The sequence below is a fragment of the Dipodomys merriami genome, unplaced genomic scaffold (assembly GCF_024711535.1).
Source record: "Dipodomys merriami isolate MVZ:Mamm:240054 unplaced genomic scaffold, mDipMer1.0.p SCAF_7, whole genome shotgun sequence".
NCBI classification, from domain to species: domain Eukaryota; kingdom Metazoa; phylum Chordata; class Mammalia; order Rodentia; family Heteromyidae; genus Dipodomys; species Dipodomys merriami.
The window spans coordinates 70,315,138-70,339,335 of record NW_027206290.1 but is presented as its reverse complement, the minus strand read 5'-3'; the positions used below and the strand labels follow the sequence as shown (position 1 = coordinate 70,339,335).

At 49.3% G+C, this 24,198-nt stretch overlaps 1 protein-coding gene across 1 annotated transcript in view; it reads right to left on the bottom strand.

Moving 5' to 3' along the window:
* Efcab8 (EF-hand calcium binding domain 8) overlaps positions 1 to 24,198 on the bottom strand; it is a 47,674-nt gene that overhangs the window by 5,112 nt on the left and 18,364 nt on the right. Inside the window, exons 10-22 of the mRNA XM_070007512.1 lie at positions 22,397 to 22,470; positions 20,517 to 20,647; positions 18,496 to 18,563; positions 18,047 to 18,195; positions 16,617 to 16,751; positions 14,652 to 14,762; positions 13,392 to 13,619; positions 12,558 to 12,628; positions 8,992 to 9,196; positions 6,320 to 6,505; positions 5,461 to 5,595; positions 2,963 to 3,184; positions 2,280 to 2,432 (exon numbers count right to left, since the gene is read on the bottom strand). Of these exons, the coding sequence (XP_069863613.1) occupies positions 2,280 to 2,432; positions 2,963 to 3,184; positions 5,461 to 5,595; positions 6,320 to 6,505; positions 8,992 to 9,196; positions 12,558 to 12,628; positions 13,392 to 13,619; positions 14,652 to 14,762; positions 16,617 to 16,751; positions 18,047 to 18,195; positions 18,496 to 18,563; positions 20,517 to 20,647; positions 22,397 to 22,470 (1,868 nt within the window). The remainder of the gene's footprint in view (positions 1 to 2,279; positions 2,433 to 2,962; positions 3,185 to 5,460; positions 5,596 to 6,319; positions 6,506 to 8,991; positions 9,197 to 12,557; positions 12,629 to 13,391; positions 13,620 to 14,651; positions 14,763 to 16,616; positions 16,752 to 18,046; positions 18,196 to 18,495; positions 18,564 to 20,516; positions 20,648 to 22,396; positions 22,471 to 24,198) is intronic.

The following is a 24,198-nucleotide window of genomic DNA, read 5'->3' as shown; positions in this document are numbered from 1 at the left end:
GACAACTCAGAAACCAACCCAAATGTTCATAAAGCACAACTCATAGCACTGGGATAACTGACAAGCTGTTAGGAGAAAATGCAATCATTATCTTGAATTCTGCAGGGGTGGTACCTGGCCTTTGAAATCATTTGTTTCCTGATTGCTTACTAGACACACACAGCTTCTTGCTGGCTGCCCTTAACCCATCTGTCTCTATCAAACACAGTGAGTTACATTAGACTGGTTTTCTGAGGAGCTAATGAAAAGGTGCTCGGTTTTATTAAGCATCTGGCAAGCAGCAAGTGGTCCTGAACCATATAAACATTTCTATTAATTATTTTGTGTATGCCAGTATTTGGGATTTGAATTCGGGTCCTGGGTGCTGTCCCTGAGCTTTTTTGCTCAAGGCTGGCTCTACTTCTGGATTTTTTAATGTACTTTATTGTTATTATAGAGGTGATATACAGAGGGTTTACATTTACATGCCTCATGTAATAAGTACATTTCCTTTCATACAGTGTCATCTGTTCCCTCATTCTCTCTCATTCCCTCCTCCCATCTCTACCCACCAGTTGTATAGTTCACTTTCATCAATGTCCAGTGCACTCTAGAGCTGCACTTTTTCACCTTTTTCCTTGGATTCTGTGCCCCCCACTCTCCCACAGACATGCACATGAATATACTGTATATAAGGTAAAGAATACAGAATCAGCCGGGCGCTGGTGGCTCACGCCTGTAATCCTAGCTACTCAGGAGGCTGAGATCTGAGGATCGCGGTTCAAAGCCAGCCCCGGGCAGGAGAGACCGTGAGACTCCTATCTCCAATAAACCACCAGAAAACCGGAAGTGGCGCTGTAGCTCAAGTGGTAGAGCGCTCGCCTAGAGCTGAAGAGCTAAGGGACAGCGCCCAGGCCCAGAGTTCAAGTCCCACGACCGACAAAAAAAAAAGAATACAGAATCATCAGAAAAAGAAAAACAGGGGCTGGGAAGGTGGCTCAGTGGTAGAGCGCTTGCCTTGCATGCATGAGGCCCTGGGTTGGATTCCTCAGCACCACATAAACAGAAAAAAAAAAGAGCTGGAAGTAGCACTATGGTTCAAGTGGTAGAGCACTAGCCTTGAGCTGAAGAGCTGAGGGACAGCGCCCAGGCCCAGAGTTCAGGCCCCATGACCAGACCCCACCCCAAAAAAAAATTGAAACAAGTCTTTTGTTTCCATATCTTTGAAGTGTGTTTCAGTATGTATATTATTTTATATAAATATGAAGAGGTGCTTAGGCATTATACTTTTGTGATTCTCTCCTAAGACTACCCTCTTTTGGTCTCACAACTTATAGTTTTTTACTGGCTAACTGGAGATAAGAGTCTCATGGACTGGCTTCAAACTGGGATCTTCAGATCTCAGCTTCCTGAGTAGGTGGGATTACAAGCACCAGCCACCAGTGCCCAGATCCATTACTCTTGTTTAAAAGACTCATGACTCTAGAGTCCTCACAGAAAAGATCAAAGCACATGGAAAGGGAGTATGGCGTGTGTGTGTGTGTGTGTGTGTGTGTGTGTGTGTGTGTGTGTGTGTGTGTGTGTGTGTGTGTGTGTGTGTGTGTGTGTGTGTGTGTGTGTGTGTGTGTGTGTGTGTGTGTGTGTGTGTGTGTGTGTGTGTGTGTGTGTGTGTGTGTGTGTGTGTGTGTTGCTGACTCATGACGACTTCGGGGGGGGGGGTTGTTGTTTTTTGTTTTTGTTTTTGTTTTGTCTGTCATGGGGCTTGAACTCTGTGCCTGGGGGCTGTCCCTCAGCACTTCAGCTCAAGGCTAGCACTCTACCACTTGAGCCACAGCACTACTTCTGGCTTTTTCCTTTTTGCTTATGTGGTACTGAGGAATCGAACCCAGGCCTCATGCATGAAGGCAAGCATACTACCACTGAGCCACCTCCCAACCCCTAACTTCTGGGGGTTTTTGTTGTTGTTGTCATTGCCAGTCCTGGGGCTTGAATTCAGGGCCTGGGTGCTGTCCCTGAGCTTCTTTTGCTCAAGGCTAGTGCTCTACCACTTGAGCCACAGTACCACGTCCAGCTTTTTCTGTGTATGTAATAGTGAAGAATTGAACCCAAGGCTTCATGCATGCAAGCACTCTACCACTAAGCCACATTCCCAACCCTAATGATGACTTCTGATTGAAAGATTTTTTCCAAATAAGCCAAAAAGGAACATAAAGAGAAAGCAAGAAAGAGTCATAATCACAGTGAAGGCATAGTTCCAGCTCCTTGGTAGGACCCAAAGCACTTTTCTGAGCGGCTCCTACCTCCTTCTCCTTGAGGGGAACGTAGTACGGGGTGCTGGTCTGGGGGCTAAGCATTAAGTCCCGGAACTTGTTCTGTATTTCATTGGAGTATTTGACACTGTGTGGAGTTGAGGGATGCCCAACAAATATGCAGTAATCCTTGATATCCCAGATCTAGGCATAAAGTGGGGGGAGGGAGGTTAGTGGCCTAGCACCCTTTGGCCTGGCCTCAGCTTGCGCTGTGCCCTTCCCCATCCCGCGCCCTGGACCATTCCTCTTCATGTGAGGAACAGTCCTTACTCCTACCTCTGACGCCAACAGAACCTGGGATCTGAGAGTCTTCTAAACCTGACCCCTTGGTTAGCAGAGTAGATGGCAGGCACTTCCACCTCATGTCTCATATGGCGCGCAAACTCAGCCCCTGAGACAGCTGAGCCCAGACAAAACATGGCTGGGGGGCAAGGGAGCAGTCAGCAGAAGCCTACAGGACTCCCCAGAGGAAGGAGGATTTCTTGGAAGAACTGTGTTCACTTCACTCGACATGCCAGAGCAGGAGAGGCCTCCTCAGTTACCAACTACTCCCCACCCTTTCACAAACCAGCCAGAACCCGGAAGGAGGGGGTCCAGCAGGGCCACAGAGGGCAAAGAGGTTGCCGGAAGCTTGGCTGGCCCATCTCTCCAGCCAGCTGCCCATTCCTCCTCACCCGAATCTTTCCTTTACAGTCCCCTGTGATGAGGATGCAGTCATCCTTGTCAGTGGCCATGGTGCTCACAATGACGTTCCCACTATTATCCGAGTCCACGGGGAACTTCCCCATCAGGCCTCCACTCCCATGGATGGACCAGGCATAGATGTAGCCATTGACGCAGCTGCTCAGCAGGGCAGCTGTGTGAGGCAGGCGAGACCTGGTCTGCAGGAAGATTATCTGTGGGAAGAGATGGGGCCAGATTAGCAGGGCTTGAGCCACATCCCAAGCCTTCTTGTGTTTTGAGACAGGGTCTCAGTAAGTAGCCCAGGCTGGTCTACAATGCATAGCCTTGGGCTAGTCTTGACCTATTGATCTTCCTGCTTCAGCCTTTTGAGTGCTAGAATTATAAGCATGCACCACCGTACCCAACTTTGAAAATGTTTCTTTTTTGTGTACAGAGGGGTTTTTACCGTACAGAGGGGTTACAATTACATGGGCAAGGCAAAGAGTACATTTCTTATCAAGCATTGTTGCCTCCTCCTTTGTTTCCCCTTCCCATCCCTTCCCATCTCCCACCCCCCACCTCCCCACCCCCACTCCCCACCCCTCCCCGGGCCAAAATTGTAAAGTTCGTTTTTCAACATAACAACTTGTACATCTCATTGTTGCAATGGGTCAACCTGTATCCCTATTTAAACGATTTGTTTTTTCCCTTCCCCTCCACAAATTATTATGGGGAAAAATAATAGTATATAATTCCTGAGGCTGTTTTAACTGATAAAATAAAAACAGTATGTGTAAATAATTAAATTCACTGCCTAAGAGATACTAAGAGCTCAGTAAATATTAACTGCTGCTTATATTATCATTAGACTGAAATGGGTTGGGGGACCCATAATACTTAAGTGTGTGTGTGTGTGTGTGTGTGTGTGTGTGTGAGAGAGAGAGAGAGAGAGAGAGACAGAGACAGAGACAGAGACAGAGACAGAGACAGAGAGAGAGAGAGACAGAGAGAGAGACAGAGAGACAGAGAGAGATAGCACACGTGCAGACATGCCAATACTAAGGCTTGAATTCAGGGCTTCATGCTCTTGTTTGTCTTTTTACTTAAAACTGGTGCTCTGCCACCTGAGCCATACCTCCACCTCTGACTTTTTGCTGTTTAGTTGGAGATAAAAGTCACATGGACTTTCCTGCCTGAGCTGGCTTTTGAACCATGGTCCTCAGATATCAGCTCCCAAGTAGCTAGAATTACAGACATGAGCCACCAATGTCCAGCCTCTACCTAAATTTTTAAAAAGCTGGGGTTCCAATAAACTTAGTTTAACCAGGGCTGTGAAGGTGGCTCAGTGGTACAGTGCTTGCTTTGCATGCATGAGGCCCCGGGTTTGATTCCTCAGCACCACAAAAGCAGAAAAAGTCATAAGTGGCGCTGTGGCTCAAGTGATAGAGCGCTATCCTTGACAAAAGAAGCTCAGGGACAGTGCCCAGGCCCTGAGTTCAAGCACCAGAACTGGTAAAAAAAAAAAAAAAAAAATGAGTTTGACCAGTATTAAAAAAAAAAAAAATCAGGCTGGGGGAGGGAGAGCCAGATGTGGAAGCTCCTGCCTGTAATTCCAGCTATTCAAGAGCCAGAGACTGGGAAAATTGCAGTTTAAGACCAGCTTGGCCAACAGGTTCATGAGACTCTCATCTCAACTAATAAAAGCTGGATATAGTTGGGTATCAGGGCTCATGCCTGTAATCCTAACTATTCAAGTGGCTAAGATCTGAGGATCACAGTGCAAAGCCAGCCCAGGCAGGAAAGTCCATGAGACTCCTAATCTCCAATTAACTACCAGAAAACTAGAAGAGGTGCTGTGACTCAGAGTGGTAGAGCACTAGCCTTGATCAAAAGAACTCAGGGACATTGCCCAGGTCTCGAACTCAAGCCCCATAAGTGACCCCCCCCCAAAAAAAGTCAGAGCATTCAGAAAATGGAAGGCAGAATGAGCCTCTCACAGTGCTCCACTAGAACAGCTCCTAGAAGTGTCCCTTGTCCCTTGTGAAGTCCCTAACCTCTGGAACTGGGTGCTGTGGCAGGCCTGCCCCACTCTAACACAATTAGGATATAGGATAGAGATTTCCTGGAGAAGGAAGAAGGTCACAGAGAGGCAGGGCCAGAGTCAGAGAGGGGAAAGGCATGGGGGTGTGGGGTTGAGAGCTGAGAACAGATGAACCACCCTGCTTCACACCCAGGTAGATGGAGGTCATCTAACAGCTGATTCTCCAACATTCCCACCACCCGCACTCCCACTCCCCCCTACCAAACCCTCTCCCAGCCACAATCCCACCTGTCTGTGTACCCATGGCCTGGTCCTGAGGAACTCTCCTGAGACACAACAGCCCTGACAGCACAATGTTGCAGGGCTCCATCCTCTCTATAGCCTTCCCTGGCACTGGGGGCGTCGGCTGGACTTTTCAGCCAGGCATCCCAGCACTGCTTTTCCCAGCCCAAGATGAGCACCACCTACCTTCTCCACTGATGTGCTGGACTGCATCATCAACTTTGTCTTGAATTCCCCCTTTTTCCTTTCAGTCTCTGAGTAAGGTACGTATCTGCTATGGGACTTCTTTGTCAGCCGGATTCTGGAGGTATTCATAGGTATCTGGAAAGAAAAACAGGCTTGAAGGTCACCAGGAGGGCATCCTCCTCCTCCCAGGGCAACAGAGGTCAAAGGCAGAACATGAAAAGAGCCCCCTTAATAACAACCCTACCCTGTGAAAAGCCCAGCCGGGTATCTGGGGGGGCACTGGACCTTAGAACACTGCCACGTGCTCTGTAGGGCAGAGGCTTGCATTTGTCTTTAGGGAAGACCCTCCCTTGGTCCCAGAAGTGATCAGCTGGTTAAAAGTGAGGCTAGAAGGGCCTAACACCCATTGCTTTAGCAGGGGTAAAGAACCTTTCTCTCTGCCAAACGCCATTTAGATCTTTATAACATCATTTGTGGGCCTCGATTTCTTGAATTAGCTCTTCGATTTATTGAATTTCAAGCTCCACCTGCAGTTGTCGTAGCAGGGCAGACAAAATGACTTTGCAAACCTTATACAGCCAGTGGAATGAATGTTCTCCACCTCCATCAATCTCAAAGGTCTTAAGGTTACAGCATAACTCTGATCCCAAAGACATGGCATGGAAGAGGAACGTGCGCTGTGGCACCTTGGCCTTTCTTGTCGTAAGTTGGGCTGCCCAACGGCTCCCTCCTGAGCCAGGAGCAGGGTCGGGTTTCAAGATTGAGAATTGGTGCCTTTATCTGCCTACAGGTGAGCGGATGGACCGGATGGACTGGTACAGGTGAATCAGACAAGAAAACAAGCACACAGGACTCTCACCTGGAGCACAGACCCGGGCTCATCTCGCCTCATGGCGGGGGGAGCCGACGTCAGGCTCTGCCTCAAGATGGCATTGCTCAGCGTCTTGAAGTTGGCTTCAGAGGCCTGCAAGAAGGGCCTATACGCCCACTTCTGTTCCTTCAAGTCTCTGTTGGACTCCACGCCCTCAATCAGAGGTTCCTGCACCTGTGCAGGGGGAGAGCAGCCCCCCAGTCCTTTTTCTGTCCCTAGCCAAATCTCCCCATCTGGAAAATGGACTGTGGTTTCTAAATGTTTTCTCTCCCTCTCTCCCTCCCTCCTCCCTCCTTGTCTCCCTCCATCCTTCCTCCCCACCCCTCTCCCTATCAGTCATGGAGGCTTGAACTCAGGGCCTAGGCTCTGACCCTTAGTTTTTTCACTCAAGTCTAGCACTCTATCATTTTGAGCCGCAGTACCATTTCCAGCTTTCTGGAGATAATGGCAATCCTCAGATCTCAGCCTCCTGAGTCATTAGGATTCAGGTATGAGCACCAGCACCCAGCTTCCAGATGTTTTCATGGTTGTTTGTAATCTTAGAAAAGTCCAAAGCATAAAACAGATAAAAAAAACTGAGCAGTCCTAGAGGAAGGACCTCCTACCAGAGCCCTCTCAGCACTGACACACTTGGAAAACCAGTGTCTGAAGTGTCCCTAAGATCTTTTCCAGTTTTAAATGGCTATGACATGCTAATTCAGAGACTGGACAGAGTCCCTAAGTCCCTACTTATACAACTGGTGAATATGGGCAGCAATGGATGGATTAACAGCAATGAGTAAGAAAGTATGTGTGAGCCAGGTGGCTCATGCCTGTAATCTTAGCTACTCAAGAAGCTAAGATCTGAGCATGGCAGTTCAAAGTCCGTGAGACTCTTTTTTTCAATTAACCACCCAAAATAAAAACGTAAAGAAAGTGGAGGTGGGGCTGGGAAGGTGGCTCAGTGGTAGAGCACTTGTCTTGCATGAATGAGGCCCTGGGTTCCATTCCTCAGCACCACATAAGCAAAAAGAAAAAAAGCCGGAAGTGGCGCTGTGGCTCAAGTGGTAGAGCGCTAGCCTTGTGCTGAAGAGCTGAGGGACAGCGCCCAGGCCCAGAGTTCAGGCCCCACGACCGGACTCAAAAAAAATTAAAAAAAAAAAAAAGAAAAAAGAAAGTGTAGGTATGACTTGAGTGATAGAGCACCAACCTCGAGCAAGGTTCAATCAAGAAAATGAGGCCCTGGGGCTGGGAAGGTGGCTCAGTGGTAGAGCGCTTGCCTTGCATGCATGAGGCCCTGGGTTCGATTCCTCAGCACCACATAAGCAAAAAGAAAAAAGCCGGAAGTGGCGCTGTGGCTCAAGTGGTAGAGCACTAGCCTTGAGCTGAAGAGCTGAGGGACAGCGCCCAGGCCCAGAGTTCAGGCCCCACGACCGTACCAAAAAAAAAAAAAAGAAAATGAGGCCCTGAGTTCAAACTCCAGTATAGGCACGAGCACACGCGCACACACACACACACACACACACACACACACACGCACACACACGCACATGCACACACACACACACACACACAAAGTGTGATTAATCTTGAATGTTAACTTGGTTGAGTTGAATAAAATCTAAGAGAACAGTAAAGCACGCCTCTGGCTTTGTCTGTGAGGCTGTTTCTAAAAAGGATTGGCTAAGAGGGGAAGACCGCTCCCCAAAAATTGATGGTACCATCCAACAGGCCAAGGGCCCTGGTGGGAATAAAAACAGAGTTAAAGGAGGAAGGAGGGGGAAACTGGAGGCGTGGCTCAGTTGGCAGAGTGTTAGCTAATGAGCAAAAACATCAGGTACCAAGTTTGAGTTCTGGCCTTGGACCAAAACAGAAAAAAGAAAAAGGGGGAAAGGGAAAGGAAAAGCTGCGGGAACAGACACTGTCTCTGCTTCCAGGATGTCATGACGTCAGCTGTTCTGCTCTACCACTCTCTCTCCACAGTGGACTGAAATCTCTGAAACTCTGAGCCAAAATCTTTCCTCCCTTAAGCTGTTCTGCTTGGTGTTTTGTCACAGTTATGACACTGATCAACATAGCTGGATGCCAGTGACTCATACCTGTAATCCTAGCTACTCAGGAGGCTGAGAGCTGAAGACTGAGGTTCAAAGCCAGCTCAGCAGGAAAGTCCGTTAGACTCTTTATCACCAATTAATCACCAAAAAGCCAGAAGAAAAGTTTGGGCTCAAGAGGTAGAGCACTAGCCTTGAGCAAAAAAGCTCACAGACAGCACCTAAGGCCCTGAGTTCAAGCACCAGGATCAGCATCATGCACGTGCACACACACACACCACACACACACATACACACACACACACAAAACCAACAACAACAAAGAGTCATCTCTTAAAGAGGACAGGACTTAAGGTGCTGGAATCAGGCTGCCTAAATTTGGATCAACCCATTCTTAGCTATGTGGCATTACACAAAGTACTTAACCTCTCTGTGCTTCTGTTTATGTGTACAACACAGATAAGCACAGAAACTGTCATCTTCCCTCCTGGCTCCCAACCTCTATATAGGTACACGTTTCTACCACCTCTCAGGGTGCTCCCTGCACTCGCCGCCACCCCTGATTCTGGCCCCCAGCTAAGACAAAGATAATGGGAGAGGGTGACTGGACGCAGTGTGCTGGGACCATACCTTCTTGGGCTGCAAGGGCCACGGGCTCTTGGAGGCATTGAAACTCAAGATGGGCTTTGCTATGTTGATGTTCCAGAAAAGGATATCCCCGTTGTAGGAGGAGGTCCCAAGGAACTGGTTCTGGTACTTGGCCATGCTCAGGATGTCCTCGCTGTGGTAGGCCTGCCACTGGTAGCACATGAGCAATGATTTGGTCTTGTGGAACCTGTGTACACGGCCAGAGGCAGGAGGGTGGAGAGGGGACTCAGCGATCCTTCCAAGTCCTGCCCCACTGGCCTCATTCCTTTTCTTTTTCTTTTTTTGTTGGTCGTGGGGCTTGAACCCTGGGCCTGGGCGCTGTCCCTCAGCTCTTCAGCTCAAAGCTAGTGCTCTACCACTTGAGCCACAGCGCCACTTCCGGTTTTGAGTTGGTAAATGGAGATTAATTAGAGTCTCATGGACTTTACTGCCCAGGCTGGCTTTGAACTGTGATCCTCGGACCTCAGCCTCCTGAGTAGCTAGAACTACAGGCCTGAGCCACTGGCACCCAGCGTTGGCCTCATTTCTTTTTTTGTTTTGTTTTTTTTGTTGGTGGTGGTGGTGGTGGTCAGTCGTGGGGCCTGAACTCTGGGCCTGGGCACTGTCCCTCAGCTCTTCAGCTCAAGGATAGTGCTCTACCACTTGAGCCATAGCATCACTTCTGGCTTTTTCTGCTTTTGTGGTACTGAGGAATCGAACCCAGGGCCTCAGGCATGCAAGGCAAGCGCTCTACCACTGAGCCACCTTCCCAGCCCCTGGGCTCATTTCTTAAGCACCTGCTTAAGGCTCTGTCCTTGGAGCTGACAGAGTGAGTCTTCATTTACACTCATTCAGACACCTGCATGAGGAGGAAAGGAAGTGATGGCTTTACAAAGGTCCCCTGAAAAGGAAAGAGCCTGGCCTGTGTTGGCACCACCTCCTGGATACGTGTCCTATTACCTCGCCATTGCTCCTGCTCACCTCTCCAGGCAGACTTTACCCATGACAGCTTCAACTGAGCTGCTCGGACTGCCCTCCCTCTGCCAACACTAAGTCAGGTTTCTACCCACCATTCCACAGAATCCTCTGCTTCCCCATACACACAGCATTCCACATACTTTATAACGAAGTCTATCACCACTTGATAGAGACGACATTTCATTTTGTTTCACCCTCAATTTGAGGGCTTGTGGATGTGACTGGGACCTAGGGACAAGCCCTCATGTGTGTATTATAGAGATCCCTCACCCTTTTACCTGGAGAAGACTGCCCATGCATGAGGAGGAAGGCCCTCACCAGACTATTACAGCAGCATGACATGGTACCAGAAGTGACGGTACCCCCGTATCAAATGTTTCCAAATGACTTTGGAACTGGGAACTGGGCAGAGGCCGGCAGAGTTTGAAGCACATGCCTCAAACTAAGTAATCCTGAACAGACTGCTGGGAAGGCAGGACAGCACAGACCACTCTAATGAAGACTGTGATGGAAACCAGGAACTTGGTGCCAAAAACTGGAAGGAAAGCCACCCGTTTTCAAAGTGACAAAGAGCTTGGCTGAATCATGTTTGAATTCTGGTGTTTAGTGACAGTTACAACTTGCAAGCACTGAAATGAGATATTTAGCTGAGGGAATTTCTAAGCAAAGTATTGAAGGAATGGCCTGATTTATTAGAGATGAAATTGTTCATCAAAGAGGAAGTAAGGCTGGGGTTATAGCTCCTGCATGATGGGTGTCCCAAGCACGCACAATTCCCTGGGTTCAATCCCTAGAACTAAAAAAGAAAAGGAAGCAGAGCATAAAGATTTGGGAAATTCTCAGACTTTCCTTGTTGAAAGGAATAAGTAAGCTCATAAAGAGTATAAACCAAACAGTCCATTGGGGAAATAGATAGTACACAAATCAACCTTTTCAACAAAGTCACGTGCTATTGTCCAAAGCAATGGAAGGATGGCCTGGAAGGCAAGTCAAAGATTAGAACAGTCTCTCTGTAACAGAGAGGTTTCAAAGAAGACACTGCCCATCACCACCTCACTTCACAGGCTCTTTCCATACTCTAAACTATGGATACTCCCCTGCCCACCCCCTCCACCAGGTAAGCTCCTGTTGGCCATAGTACAGCATGGGCTCCACCCAGCAGAGTCAAGAGGGCATGGCTGCTCCATCACCTAGATTCCAATGGGCAGAGCGATGTACAGACTCAGCAATACAGCCTGAGAGAGCATGGAGTCCATGTCAAGACCCATTGCAGGGGCAAGGCCACCCAAACCCACAGAAGCAGCTTTGCTTTGAAGGCTTGATGACCCCACCCCTACCTAGCTGGCTTCCCACTGTTCTGGAAACCAGGATCTCCTTCCCCAGAGGACTGCAGGGCAAAGCATCTGACAAAGAGGACAGTTTTTCAGTCTTAAGATCTCCGAGGGGTTTGTCCTGCTCAGGATCTATCCCATGCCTGCCCCACTGCTGTATTTTAGGAGCACTCACCAAGTGAGCCAATTTGCTCAGGAGAATGGTTCCTGAGTCTTATCCGTATCTGACTCAGATACTTAGATGGACTCTGAAGGTAGATTTCAGAGTGGAGGCTGAACAACTGCTTCTCTTATGAAGCATGCCCCTCAGGCCCCACACACTGGAATTTTGCTTCTCAGGGATGAGCATCTAGCTCAGCTAGCCCAGGGGACTGATTGTTGAAAAGAGGTTGAGGCCTAGAAGGCTGTATCTTGGGTATGAGGTGGCCATGAATTTGGGGGAGCCCAATGCGGAATGCATAGACCAAATTTTGTATTCTCCCAAAATTCCTATATTCGATCTAAATCCCTAATGAACTAGGAGGCAATGCCTTTGCAAGTATTCATGAGAGAAGAGCCCCCATGAATGAGATTAGAGCCCTCAGAAAAGTGTCCCAGAGGGGCTGGGAAGGTGGCTCAGTGGTAGAGCGCTTGCCTTGCATGCCTGAGGCCCTGGGTTCGATTCCTCAGCACCACATAAGCAGAAAAGCCGGAAGTGGGGCTGTGGCTCAAATGGTAGAGCACTAGCCTTGAGCTGAAGAGCTGAGGGACAGCACCCAGGCCCAGAGTTCAGGCCCCATGACCGGACCCCCCCCAAAAAAAAAAAAAGAGTCCCAGAGAGCTCCCTTGCCCCTCTCACAGGTAAGGTTAAAGCAAGAGGACAGCTTTCTATGACTCAGGAAGGGGGTGGGGACAGGGGTCACCGGTCTCTAAAACTGATGGCTCCTTGGTCATGGACTTCCCAACCTCCAGAACTGTGAGACATAAATCCTGCTGTCTATAAGCCACACAGTCTATGATAGTTTGTTATAGCTGAGACAGACTGAGACATTTCCTCCTGAAGGCCCCATCATTCTTGGTTATGGTCATCCCCATCACCTAGCAAAAAGCCTAGAATAAAATCAGTGAATGGATAGATGAGCAGCTGAAGCAATGGCCATTCCCACCACCCATGTCCAGTGTGACCTTCCAAGTATGGGAGAGCTCTGAGTGGAGGAATACAGAAAATAGAGTGAGGGCACCCAGTGGCTGTATTCCTCCCCCTGCACACCTGCTACTCACGTGAAACTGGTGATTCTCTTATTCCACCCTGACATGTAGAATCCTTTGCTCATATGGACAATTCCAGTAATCTGTTGAAGATGAACAAAAGAGAACTTTAAAGCTCCTTGGAGAACATGCCTTTCCTAAATGTACTAAGAAGACAAAACTCAATGATGTGAGAATTTCCTAGAGTTAATGCCACCATCAATTTTTTAGAGAGTTCTTGGATCCCATTATGTAACCTAAAGGACCTAGAACATAAAATTCAAGGAACCTAGAGGAAATCATAGAATATGTTAGCTACCTATGCCCACTTTTATAGAGATGACTAGGAAACAAATAAGTGATCTGTCTACAGTCTAATAACCAGTGAATGAGCCAGGTCTCAAACCGTGGCTTCTGGGATAAGTACACACACACACACACACACACACACACACACACACACACACACACACACGCACACACATGCACACACGCACGTGCACACACACACACACACACACACACTCACATGCACGCCTCTCCTCATGGCTCCCCATTGAGGAATTACATCATAGGGGCTAGGAGGAGGAGGCTCAAGTACCAATGTGGCTTTGCTCTAAGCCATCCATAAATGGTCTCTGCAACCCTGTCAAATATTTCTAGATGCAAGGAGGGGTGGGGAGGACAGGAGCCGCTGAGTCATATGTGGTCCAAGGTTCAAAGACATCATTGGTGATGTGCCAATAGTTTAAAGATCACAAACACCTGGCATTTGTGGGAGCTTCACTAAAGGAGCATACTCTTGCCTTGCTCCCTGTGTGCAGGAGGACACAGGCTCCTGCAGGTTTGAAGCCAAGCCAGACTGACCTCCATTTGGTCCGGGTTGGGAAAGGTTAGCAGGCACTCGCCAGTGCCGTGGTTCCACATCGTCATGGTGCCATCTCGAAGACCCGTGAGCAGACATCGCCCTGACTCGTCCAGGGCCATGGCCGTCAGCTCCATGGGCTGAGTACTGGTCACAGAGAACTCCATCTTCTTCCTGCCCGTCTTGATATCCCACACGCTCACTTCACCGTGCAGGCAGCCGCTCACCACCTGTGGGGGAACACAGGGCTCCAGCAGGGGCTGCTGGAGAGAAGGTGCCCCTTGCCACTGATGAGAACTGACCCTTCCCATCCACACTCTGAGAAAAGCATTCTGGGGCTCCCTGCTTCTGCAGAAGGCCTGATGATGGATCTTCCCTGGCTCTGTGTCCTGAGAATCAGTCTATTTGCTAAAGTCATTTTGTTCACTCAGAAATGGCACTTACTTATCGGAATTTAGCCAGAGAAAGGAATCCCAAAGTTGGAGAAGATGTTTGCTGAAGTGTCATTACACAAGCCCCTCCTAGGGAAACACTGAGAACAATGGGCAGTCCTGCCACTCCCTGGAACATTCTGCTGCCATCACACCTGGTACAGTGTCATAGCAGGTGAGGCTGCTTAGGCTACCTCCTGAGAAAAACTTCCTGACAGCACAGCAGACCCCTAAGGCAGTGGCAGTGGTAAGAGAGTGGTGAGAGAGCCAGGGAGCTAAGCTGAGCTCTGGTCTGGTGCAGCCACCCTGTCCAGCCAAGACCAGACCTGAGGCTCAATGGGCAGAGGTCCCACAATTCCTTTCTGTACCCACTCCTCAGAAATAATTCCACGTGGCCCGGTCTGCCTAGAATCCTCCCCTTAGACCCAGGGCACTGCCTGCTGCCCTAATCTCCCTCCCTCTCACAATAAACACAGCCAAACTGTGGCTTCCCTGGAAAGTAGGCTGTGGGACAGCTCCCATGTAGGGGGTCTTGAGAAGCCCTCCATAACTAGTATTCTATCTCACTCCACGTCAAGAGGCTGCTTGTGCAGAGGTGATCTATGACAGTCCAGGACACAAAGTCTCTGCTGGTTGGGGGTGGATCCGCTCTTGTGCTAACCAGTCTGCAAGACTACTTGCTACCTGCATCCCATGGTCCTTGGCACCACCACAAGGCTCCCAGGATTCCCAGCATGGCATGGGAGCAGACCAGGCACCTGGGGAGGTCTAGGTCCTACCTTCATCACTGAACACTCCTGCTAGCTTCTGAGACCAGCCCTGGCTGCTCACCTGCTTCACGATCTTGCTGTACAGGACAGCACACAGGGCAGTGCTGTGTGTTGTCTTCGGCCCTGCTTTTGTTGGCTCCTGGGTCTCTACGTACCCTTTAAGGATCCCAATCTGCAGGGAGAAGGGTAGACAGCTTGGAAGGGCCCTGCCTTCGGTGACAACTCCCCCTATCTCCCACTCTGACTGAGCAACCTCAGGGGGACACCTGACCTCACAGCCACCAGGCCTCATTTCCCCAAGACTCCTGCTGCTCCCACCCCACTCCATAGCCCCAACTCAGTTAGGACTCCCAAGCCCTAAAGGCCCTGTCACAGATGCTAAGGAACTAAGACTCAGAGGTTTCCTCCAGGAGGCCTCCATGACTCTGCCCTGGGCTAGGCTAAAGATGCCTGTGTTTGAAGCCCTGAGCATTTGATGCTTTCTTTTTTTATTTTTTTCTTCGATCGTGGGGCTTGAACTCTGGGCCTGGGCGCTGTCCCTCAGCTCTTCAGCTCAAGGCAAGCACTCTACCACTTGAGCTACAGCGCCACTTCTGGTTTTCTGGTGGTTTATTGGAGATAAGAGTCTCACAGTCTCTCCTGCCCGGGCTGGCTTTGAACCTCGATCCTCAGATCTCAGCCTCCTGAGTAGCTAGGATTACAGACGTGAGCCACCAGCGCCTGGCTTGATGCTTTCATAGTGCATGGCACTCTTTTCTTCTTTTCTTCCTTCCTTCCTTCTTTCCTTCCTTCCTTCTTTCCTTCCTCCCTTCCTAGCTTCCTTCATTCCTCTCTTCCTTCCTTCCTCCTTTCCTTTTTTTATGGTGCTGGGATTTGAATTCAGGGTTTAGGATTAGCTAGGCAAGTGGTCTCAAATTCATACCCTACCTCCACCTGCCTCCACCTCCTAAGTAATTGAGATTACAGGAGTATACCACTATACCTGGTGTACACAAAACATTTTCTACATTAATGTAACTGTGCTTCAGAAATAGATTCTATAGGCTGTGCGCTTGATGGTAGAGTGCCTACCTAGCAAGCATGAGGCTCTGAATTTAAACACCAGTAACACACACACACACACACACACACACACACACACACACACACACACACACACACACACACACACACACACACACACACACACACACACACACACACACACACACACACACACACACACACACACACACACACACACACACACACACACACACACACACACACCCTCTTCTGCCTAGTAAGTCTTAGTTCCCAGCAAAAAGAAGGGAGGGGTTTGATAATGTTAGTTGATCAAAATCAACCTCAAAGAGTTGTTTCATTTTAAAAGTACCAGTTTAGCACACAGCAAAGAAATGGCAAGACACATTACCTCCTCCTTCTCAGCTAGCCTAGTGCATAGGAAAATGGTGTGTCACCTGACAGTGGCCTGGTCAACAAAGGGCACAAAGTCCCAGTAACAACAAATGCTACCTTTTTTCCTCCCTAGACAGAACCTTCAGGATGGCCAGAAGCCCCTAGGCTTCCATCTAGCCACAGGCCCATCACCACTCCAGCCAGTCTGTCCCTGGGGCTTGGCCCAGACATAGCTGGCCTACGTCAGGACAGAGGGCATGAGCAGTCTTCCTGACAGTTTGTTCTGGGGCCTCTCATTCAGAGAGATGTTCAGGTTGGCTCACCTCTCCCTGAAGTTCGTGTTTAGAAGAAAAGACAATCACATTAATAGTGACAGGGCTAGAGGAGTGTAGAGGAAGGGCACCTGGCTGGCAGAGCGTTTCCCAGAAAAGTGCTAGGGATGCATGGGTGGGCCAGAGCAGAGGTGGCGACAGCAGGAGGGGACCCAGAACCCACCCACTGGGGAGGCCTGAGAGCCAGAGCTCTCAGCCAGCCAGTTGAGCATCTTTGGCAAGCTGAGGAGGGACAGGACAGGACAGGATAGGACAGTGCCTGCCCTCTTGCCCCTCGTTCCCAGGACAACACTCACAGAGTAAGTGCTGCAGACTAAGGTGTTGTCTTTGTGTAAGTAGGCACTGGTGATGGCACAGTTTCCCAGGGCAAACGTCTTCCCACCGAAGGACTGGAGGCAGTCGTAGTCCTGTAGGTCCCACACACGGATGTTCTGGGGGTGGGAACAAGCAAGAGGCAGAGAGTGAGTCCTCATGGTACAGCTGAGGCCTGAGGCCCTGTGGATACTCCTGCAGACAGAGCTAGGGGCACTCTCCCCACTCCTGCCTGAGTTAGACATGTGAGGCCATCACAGCCCACAGAGAACCCAGACTAATGCCCAGGAAACATGGGCACATGGTACATGAAAGGCAGAGTACATGTAGCAGCTCTATCCCCGAGCCTTCCCTCAAGCCTCCCCCTTCCTGAGCTGCAGACTTTAGAGGCAGAGGAGATAGACAGCAAGCAGCTACATTTTGCCCTAGACCCTCACTTGCTCCTGGCTTCAGCCTCACTGGAAAAGTCAGCCTAGAACAGTCAGAGACTAGTTACCAATAGAGCTGACAAAATGGCCTACCTATCTCCAGAGTAGTCATTTTGTATTCAGCCTGGATCAAGGAATTTGCGCTGGAAAGGCCACACAGCCTGGCTCCATCTATGACATGAGAACTTCTGCAAACCAGTCTCTGTTTGTCCAAAACCCCCAGCTTTAGACCCTCCATCAGAGGCAAAGCCACCAGGCTGGAGGCTATTGAGAGAATTCTAGGCAGCTGCAGCTGGAGGAGGACATAGCTGAACATGGTCCAAGGACCCCAACGGTACTGACAATCCTCCATCCCCTGAGCCCAGGAAAGCACAGACTTGTACACTGAAGGGAAGGCACCTGGTGCTGTTGGCCAGGACATCCTACACAGTAAGCAGATGGATAGCATCCTGAATCCACAGTTGCACATGGGCAGAGTGAGGAGCTCAGGCACCGAGGAAGGCCCAATCAAACTGGGAGAGCCGAAAGGTATGGATTCAAGTGGGGCAAGGGAAGACAAGGGCAGGGCACACACAGCTCATGTTCTACCCTGTGCCAGTAATTATATGGCTCTCTTACTTTCTCTTTTCATACAAGGTATTCAATAACCCAGTCTAGGGATCAGAAGACTAAGGCTCAGAAAAAAGTAAGGGGCTTGGAATATGCCCAAAAGAAAGAATCCAGGCAGTTCCCCAAGGAAAGCCAACTCTGGCAGACTGGAGATGAGCTCTAGCCTCTACTAGAGGCGGGCAGAGACCCATGGCCATCAGAATTATGACTCTATCTGGGAAGCTGCCCTGTGGTCCTGTGCCCCCAGGTCTGAGACCACAGACAGGAAGGCTGCCTAGGCCTCAGGTCCTCCAATATTGGTCCCCCACTGGCTGAGCTAGATTCCTGCCCCCATTTTCTGAGGATGAGGTAGGGATGTGTTCTCCATAGGCCAGCACCTTGTCCCTGGAGATGCTGATGAAGATGCTATTCTCACTCTTCATGATGATGTGAGTCACTGATGTCTGATGTCCCTTCATCAGCCACATGGGCTTTTTGGAGACCAAGGGGTTCCATAGGCGGATATGGGGGTCATAGCCACCAGTCACTAGGGCCAAGAAATTGGTATCAGCCACCTGGGGCCTACAGTCAGGATTGCCAGATGGGAGAGGGTCTAGAGTCCATCAGCACCTCTCCTCCCTCTCTTCTCCACCCCAATCCCATACAGAGCCTGTATCACACACCATCCCCTGGTACCCATGAATGAGGCAAGAGTGGCAGGAGGCAGCAGCCAGTGAGAAGCCAGCTACTACAGGATACCTTGGCTCCAGGAGTCCCTAGGCCCCCAGCAGCCCTGAATCCCGCTCTGTTTGACCAGCTGCTTCTGGGGTCCATGAAGGTAACTTACCTAGGAAGTTCTTGTCTGGGCAGTAATCAAAGCAAAGAATTCCTTTTCTTAAATTCAGCACTGACAACCTATAATGTCAAAGGGCGAAGGGCTGCAGAGCAAGGAGCAGCAGCCAGGGATGAATCGAGGCCTGGGGTGGGGAGGAGCTAGAGACAAGGTCTAGCAAAAGGCTTAGCAAAAGTCTCCACCCAGGGAGAACTCGGACAGGAAAAGTGTGTGTGTGTGTGTGTGTGTGTGTGTGTGTGTGCGTGCGTGCGTGTGTGTGTGTGTGTGTGTGTGTGTGTGCGCGCGTGCGCACGCGCAGCAGCCTCCTGTCAAACACCACTATCCCTCTACTGAAAACCATCTTAGTACTAGACTTTATCTGATTACAAATAAAATTATATAAAGGTATTCTAAGGCACTTGGGAAAATATTCATTTGGACTAAGGTACTTAGTGACAATAATTTTTAAGATGTGCTATCTTTTTACATTGTTCTATGTTTTTGAAATGTTTCATAATAGAAATGTTAAGGTCTGGGTACAGTGGTCCATGCCTGCAATCACAGTTATTTGGGATGGGAAGATCAGGAAGATTATGGCTTGAGGTCAGCCCAGGCAAAATTAGTGAGACCTCATGTCATTCAATAAGCCTAGTACAGACGTTTTTGCCTGTCAGCCCAGCTATACAGGAGGCACAGATAGGTAGAAGGATTGAGGCTCAAAGCTATCTAAAAATAACTAAAGAAGGCTGGGAGCATGGCTTAACTGGTAGAGCACTTGCCTAGCAAGTAAACAGACCCTTAATTTAAAACTCTAGCTAGGTGCTGGTGGTTCATGCCTGCAATCCTAGCTACTTAGGAGACTGAGATCTGAATGAACCCTGTCCAGTTTCTAGTTCCTATAACCGTCCAGGTAGGTCAGAAAGGCGCCCAGTTCCCAGATACCATCTACCACTGTTAGCCATATTTCTTTCATCCGTCACAGGATTCAGCACTTCACTGAGCTCCACTTAACGAAAGTGGAGAAGGTGTTTGAGGAGAATGTCGGCTCAAATGGAGGTAAGGCTGCACTGCAGGCCTGGCCTCTGTGAACTCTGCTCATGACCAGTATCTGGGTGTGTGGAGGATTCATACTATACCAGCATTTTGGCTCATTTAAAACTTACAATTTCCAGGGGCTGGGAAGGTGGCTCAGTGGTAGAGCACTTGCCTTGCATGCTCGAGGCCCTGGGTTCGATTCCTCAGCACCACATAAGAAAAAAGCCGGAAGTGGTGCTGTGGCTCAGGTGGTAGAGCGCTAGCCTTGAGCTGAAGAGCTGAGGGACAGCTCCCAGGCCCAGAGTTCAGGCCCCATGACTGGACCAAAAAAAAAAAAAACTTACAATTTCCAGGTGCTGGTGGCTCACACCTATCATCATAGCATCTCAGAAGGTTGAGATCTAAGGATTGTGGTTCAAAGCCAGCTGGATCAGGAAAGTCTGTGAGACTCTTATCTCCAATTAACTACCAGAAAACCGGAAGTGGCGCTGTGGCTCAAGTGGTACAGCACTTGCCTTGAGCTGAAGAGCTCAGGGACAGCGCCCAGGCCCAGAGTCCAAGCCCCACAATTAAAGGGGGTAGAGGGTGGAAAGCCAGCCCAGGCAGGAAAATCTGTGAGACTTTTATCTCCAATTAACCACCAGAAAAATGGAAGTAGAGCTGTGGCTCAAAATAGTAAAACTAGCTTTGAGCAGAAGAGTTTAGGGATAGTTCCCAGGCCCTGAGGTCAAGTTCCACGACTGACCAAAAAAAGGATAACCACCAAACTTCAGAGCCAATCTCTAGGCTCTACTTCCCATCAGATCATAGAACACATATGACTACTGCTTCCTGGGACCAGCATGTTCCTCAGGACACTGCTCTGAGAGTGGCCTCATGGGAGAGGCCACTGAAACAGAGGGGCCTCCTCTCTGATTGGAGACATCCACGTGTGGCTGGGTGAAGCCTGACACATTTGAGATATGCTCACCACCCACTCCCCTTCATGAGGCACGCCTTACTTGGGCCTCTCCGAGTCAGAGGGTGGCAATATTATCATCACCAGAGAGGACTTCTCGGTGGCTGAACAGGAGGCCACCACGTTCAGGCGGGGAATGAACTTGACCTGCTCACACCAGTTGGTATGGACAGCCTGGAGAAGAGAGTGACCCTGTCAAGAGCAGTCCTCACCCAACCCCAGCCCCTCCTGAATATGACAAGTGCAAAGGACTAGAAGGTTCCAGAGATCACAGGGTCTAAGGCTCTTCCTTCCTCCAGAGACCACATCTCAGACATCATGCTAGCGCAGGCTCAGTGATCAGGGATGAGTGGCCATCCCTGGTCTTGGAAAATGCTGAAAACCCCCAGGTCTAGTATCATCTGCACTCTTGTTTTCTAAGTTAGAGGTAAGGCCAGGTGGGTCCCCTTCTAACATTGTTTTTCCCAACAATGAAGTACCAGTTGGTCTCCACAGATGCCTGTGCTTCTGGGTCCACTGCTGCCTCTACACTTTTCATGGCATGCTCACAGGAGCACATGCCTTGTCTGTATCTGTGGTAAAAGAAGGATGACGGCTACTCCGGCAGAAGCAGCAGACCATGGGCTGCTAGTTTTCCCCAGCTTTGACTCTATGATAGGGATTCACTACTTGTCCTCCCAATCTGGAGTTTGTTCTCTCTGGGAGAAAAGGAAAGGAGAAGAAAGAATGGAAGAGAGAGATGAATGAGAGACCAGATCATCAATCACTCAGGCAGTGTGTAAGGCACTGTGCTAGGCTTTCTGTCACTGTCTCCCCAAATGTCTATTCCAATGACAGCACAAACCTAAGGCACTGATTTGAGTCCTGGGATACTGAACAACATGGAGAAAAAACATACCCAAGACCAGATTCTCACAGCAGATTAAAAGGAAGAGAGAAATGGGTGCCACCTTTCTGATGTGGCCAGAAGACCTACTCTAAAAGAAGCCTCTAGAAGTCCTGACTCAGATGCTCTGAGGGTCTCATTTGTTTATTCCACAAATTATACTGAGAGGCCACTAAGCTGGAGCAATGTCTCAAGCACTAAAGATTGAACAGAGAGGACAGCACACACAGTGCCTTTCCTTAAAGAGGCGACAATGTCATGAGGATACAGGACAAGAAGGAAGAAACAGATGGTGAGATTGCTTCAAATACATCATTGATAATGTACAAATGTAACAGTAAATTCCCTTCTGTGTAACTAATGCAGGCTAAAATAAATAGACGGAAAATAATAGACAGACCTCACAAAGTCAGGACTGGTAACCACAAGTGCAAGGATAAAGGCAGAAGTGGGCAGCAGGTTGTTCTATGGTTAGTTGGTTGATAGGACCAGAAGGAAGTGAAGAAACAGCACATAGGAACCAAGCAGAAAAGTTCAGCAGCCTGAAGAAACATGTGCCTAGGCCCTGTGGTGCCTGGTCTCAGCAGCAGAGAAAACAAGAAGAAAAGGTGGCACAGAAGGGGATTGGGGCGGGGGGGGGGGGCGGGGGGGACCGGAAATAAATAAGCCTGGAATGAACCAAAGTCCTGATGGCCACAAGATGATGATGAGAGCAGAGCTACAGGAACAACACAGCCGTATTGCTGACACAAACTTCCTCTGGCTACTGCATGGAGAAAGGGAGGGTGAGGACAGGAAGAAGAGAAAAACTTGTGGGCCCAGAAGTAGCAGTGAAGATGGTAAGAGAAACATAACCACACCAGGGACACATGAGTTCTGCAATGTGCTGATGGAATCCAACCTCAATCCTACTTTTACAGTCTAAACCCCAAGGCCTAAGGTGGAACCCAGGGAGTAAAACCATTTAGCCTGTGAGTGGAATGTGTACATGGGTAAGTGCCGTGGTATCTATCAAGCCAAAGAAAGACACAACTTACCCTTAGTCGGTAACTTTTATACATAGTGGACTTCTCTTTTAAGAGTTTCCTCAGGGAAATGTTGCTCAAGATTTCTGGTGGAGGAAAATAAACAAGGTTCAAGTCACCAGCTTCCCCCTCTTCCAGACAAGAAAACCTCAGATGATGCCAGGCACTGATGGCTCACACCTGTGTTCCTAACTACTGAGGAGGCTGAGATTGGAGGATTGCAGTTCAAAGCTAGCCTCAGAAGGAAAGTCCATGAGACCCTTATCTCCAATTAACTACAAAAAGCAGGAAGTGGAACTGTGGCTCAAGCAGTAGAGTACTAGTTTTGAGCACAAAAATGTAGGGACAGTTTCCAGACCCAGAGCTCAAGCCTCAGGACTATCAAAAAAGGAAAAACAAACCTCAAATGACATCTGTATTTCTCTGTAACTCCTTGCTTCTTAAGCAAATGCTCACTCAGGCGTTGGCAGGACCTAGGGCATTCAGCACTGCCACCCAGCATGCTCCTGCAGCTCCCAGCAGTGGAAGGAAAAGACTGACCAGGTCTGCTACAATCGAAATAGGCTGGCTCCGTAATGAACTCCAGCCTTGTTAGAGGGGAGAATGAACTGAGAGCTCAGGCTCTACTCACTCAGAAATGTAATCCTTTGGCAGCTTGCCATCATGCCTCAGGATACATGGCCTCCTTAGGCAGAAAGCACCAGTTCTAAGAAGTGGAAAGTGTGTACATGCATGATGAACAAGCAAGTTTGGTGTGCTAGGCACTGCATGCAGCTCAGCCCTGCTTGGGGCTCAGAGTCTCCTGACTGCTCCTTCTCCACCCAAGAGTAGCAGCTGAAGAACTTTCTAGATAGAACAGTAGCTGATCTAGATGGGTAAAACCAGAGATGCTTGGGGACAAAAATACAGACCTGTTCTCTGGAGCAATTCAGAGAGGTAGGCAGGCAAGGCAGCCTGGCCTTTGGGCTTACAGCAACTCCCAGGGGATGCAGAGGTGAGTGGTGGAAGGAGGGATTCTGAGGATTTAAGTCAAGCATCTTTTTTTTTCTATCAGTCATGGGGCTTGAACTCTGGGCCTGGGCACTGTCTCTGAACTCTCCAGCACAAGGTGAGCACTCTACCACTTGAGCCACAGAGCCACTTCCAGTTTTCTGGTAGTTTATTGGAGTCTCAGAGACTTCCTGCCCAGGCTGGCTTTGCACTGTGAGCCTCAGATGTCGGCCTCCTGAGTAGCTAGGCTTACAGGCATTAGCTACTGGCACCCGGCTATGTCAAGCTTCTTAACTGCTATAAAGTCACCAACCCCACTTGAAAGGAAGGGAGGAAGCTTATAAGCCTCACACCAGGTAGGATGTTACTCAAGGCTGGGACAAAGGGAAATGCAGCACAATCAGGTTCTTCTTCATTTTATTCACTAACACTATGCTTTCATTCCACACATCCTATAGCAAAGCCATCAATTAAGCATGGCTGCCATATTTGCATAAGGAGGACACCCAGAGCTGGATGCATACCTAAGTCTGCCCTTCCGCTCCCACACCCACAGGCTAGCCCACCATCTACATGTTGGTCCCCAGCCTGCAGCCCAATGGCCTAGAAGGAGTCCTTCCCAATGCTCAAGTTCCATCTGGCTCCCATGCTGTCCCACCCACTCAGAGATCAACACGGCCTCCGATCTAATTGCAAGGGTGGCACAATAACTGGGACAAGGCTGGCACCAAGGTGCCTCCAGATGGACACGGAATGGCCTAGAGGCCCAACAGTGTGCATCCAAAGTGTGATACTAGACAGGGTACAGCTCAGATGGATCCCAA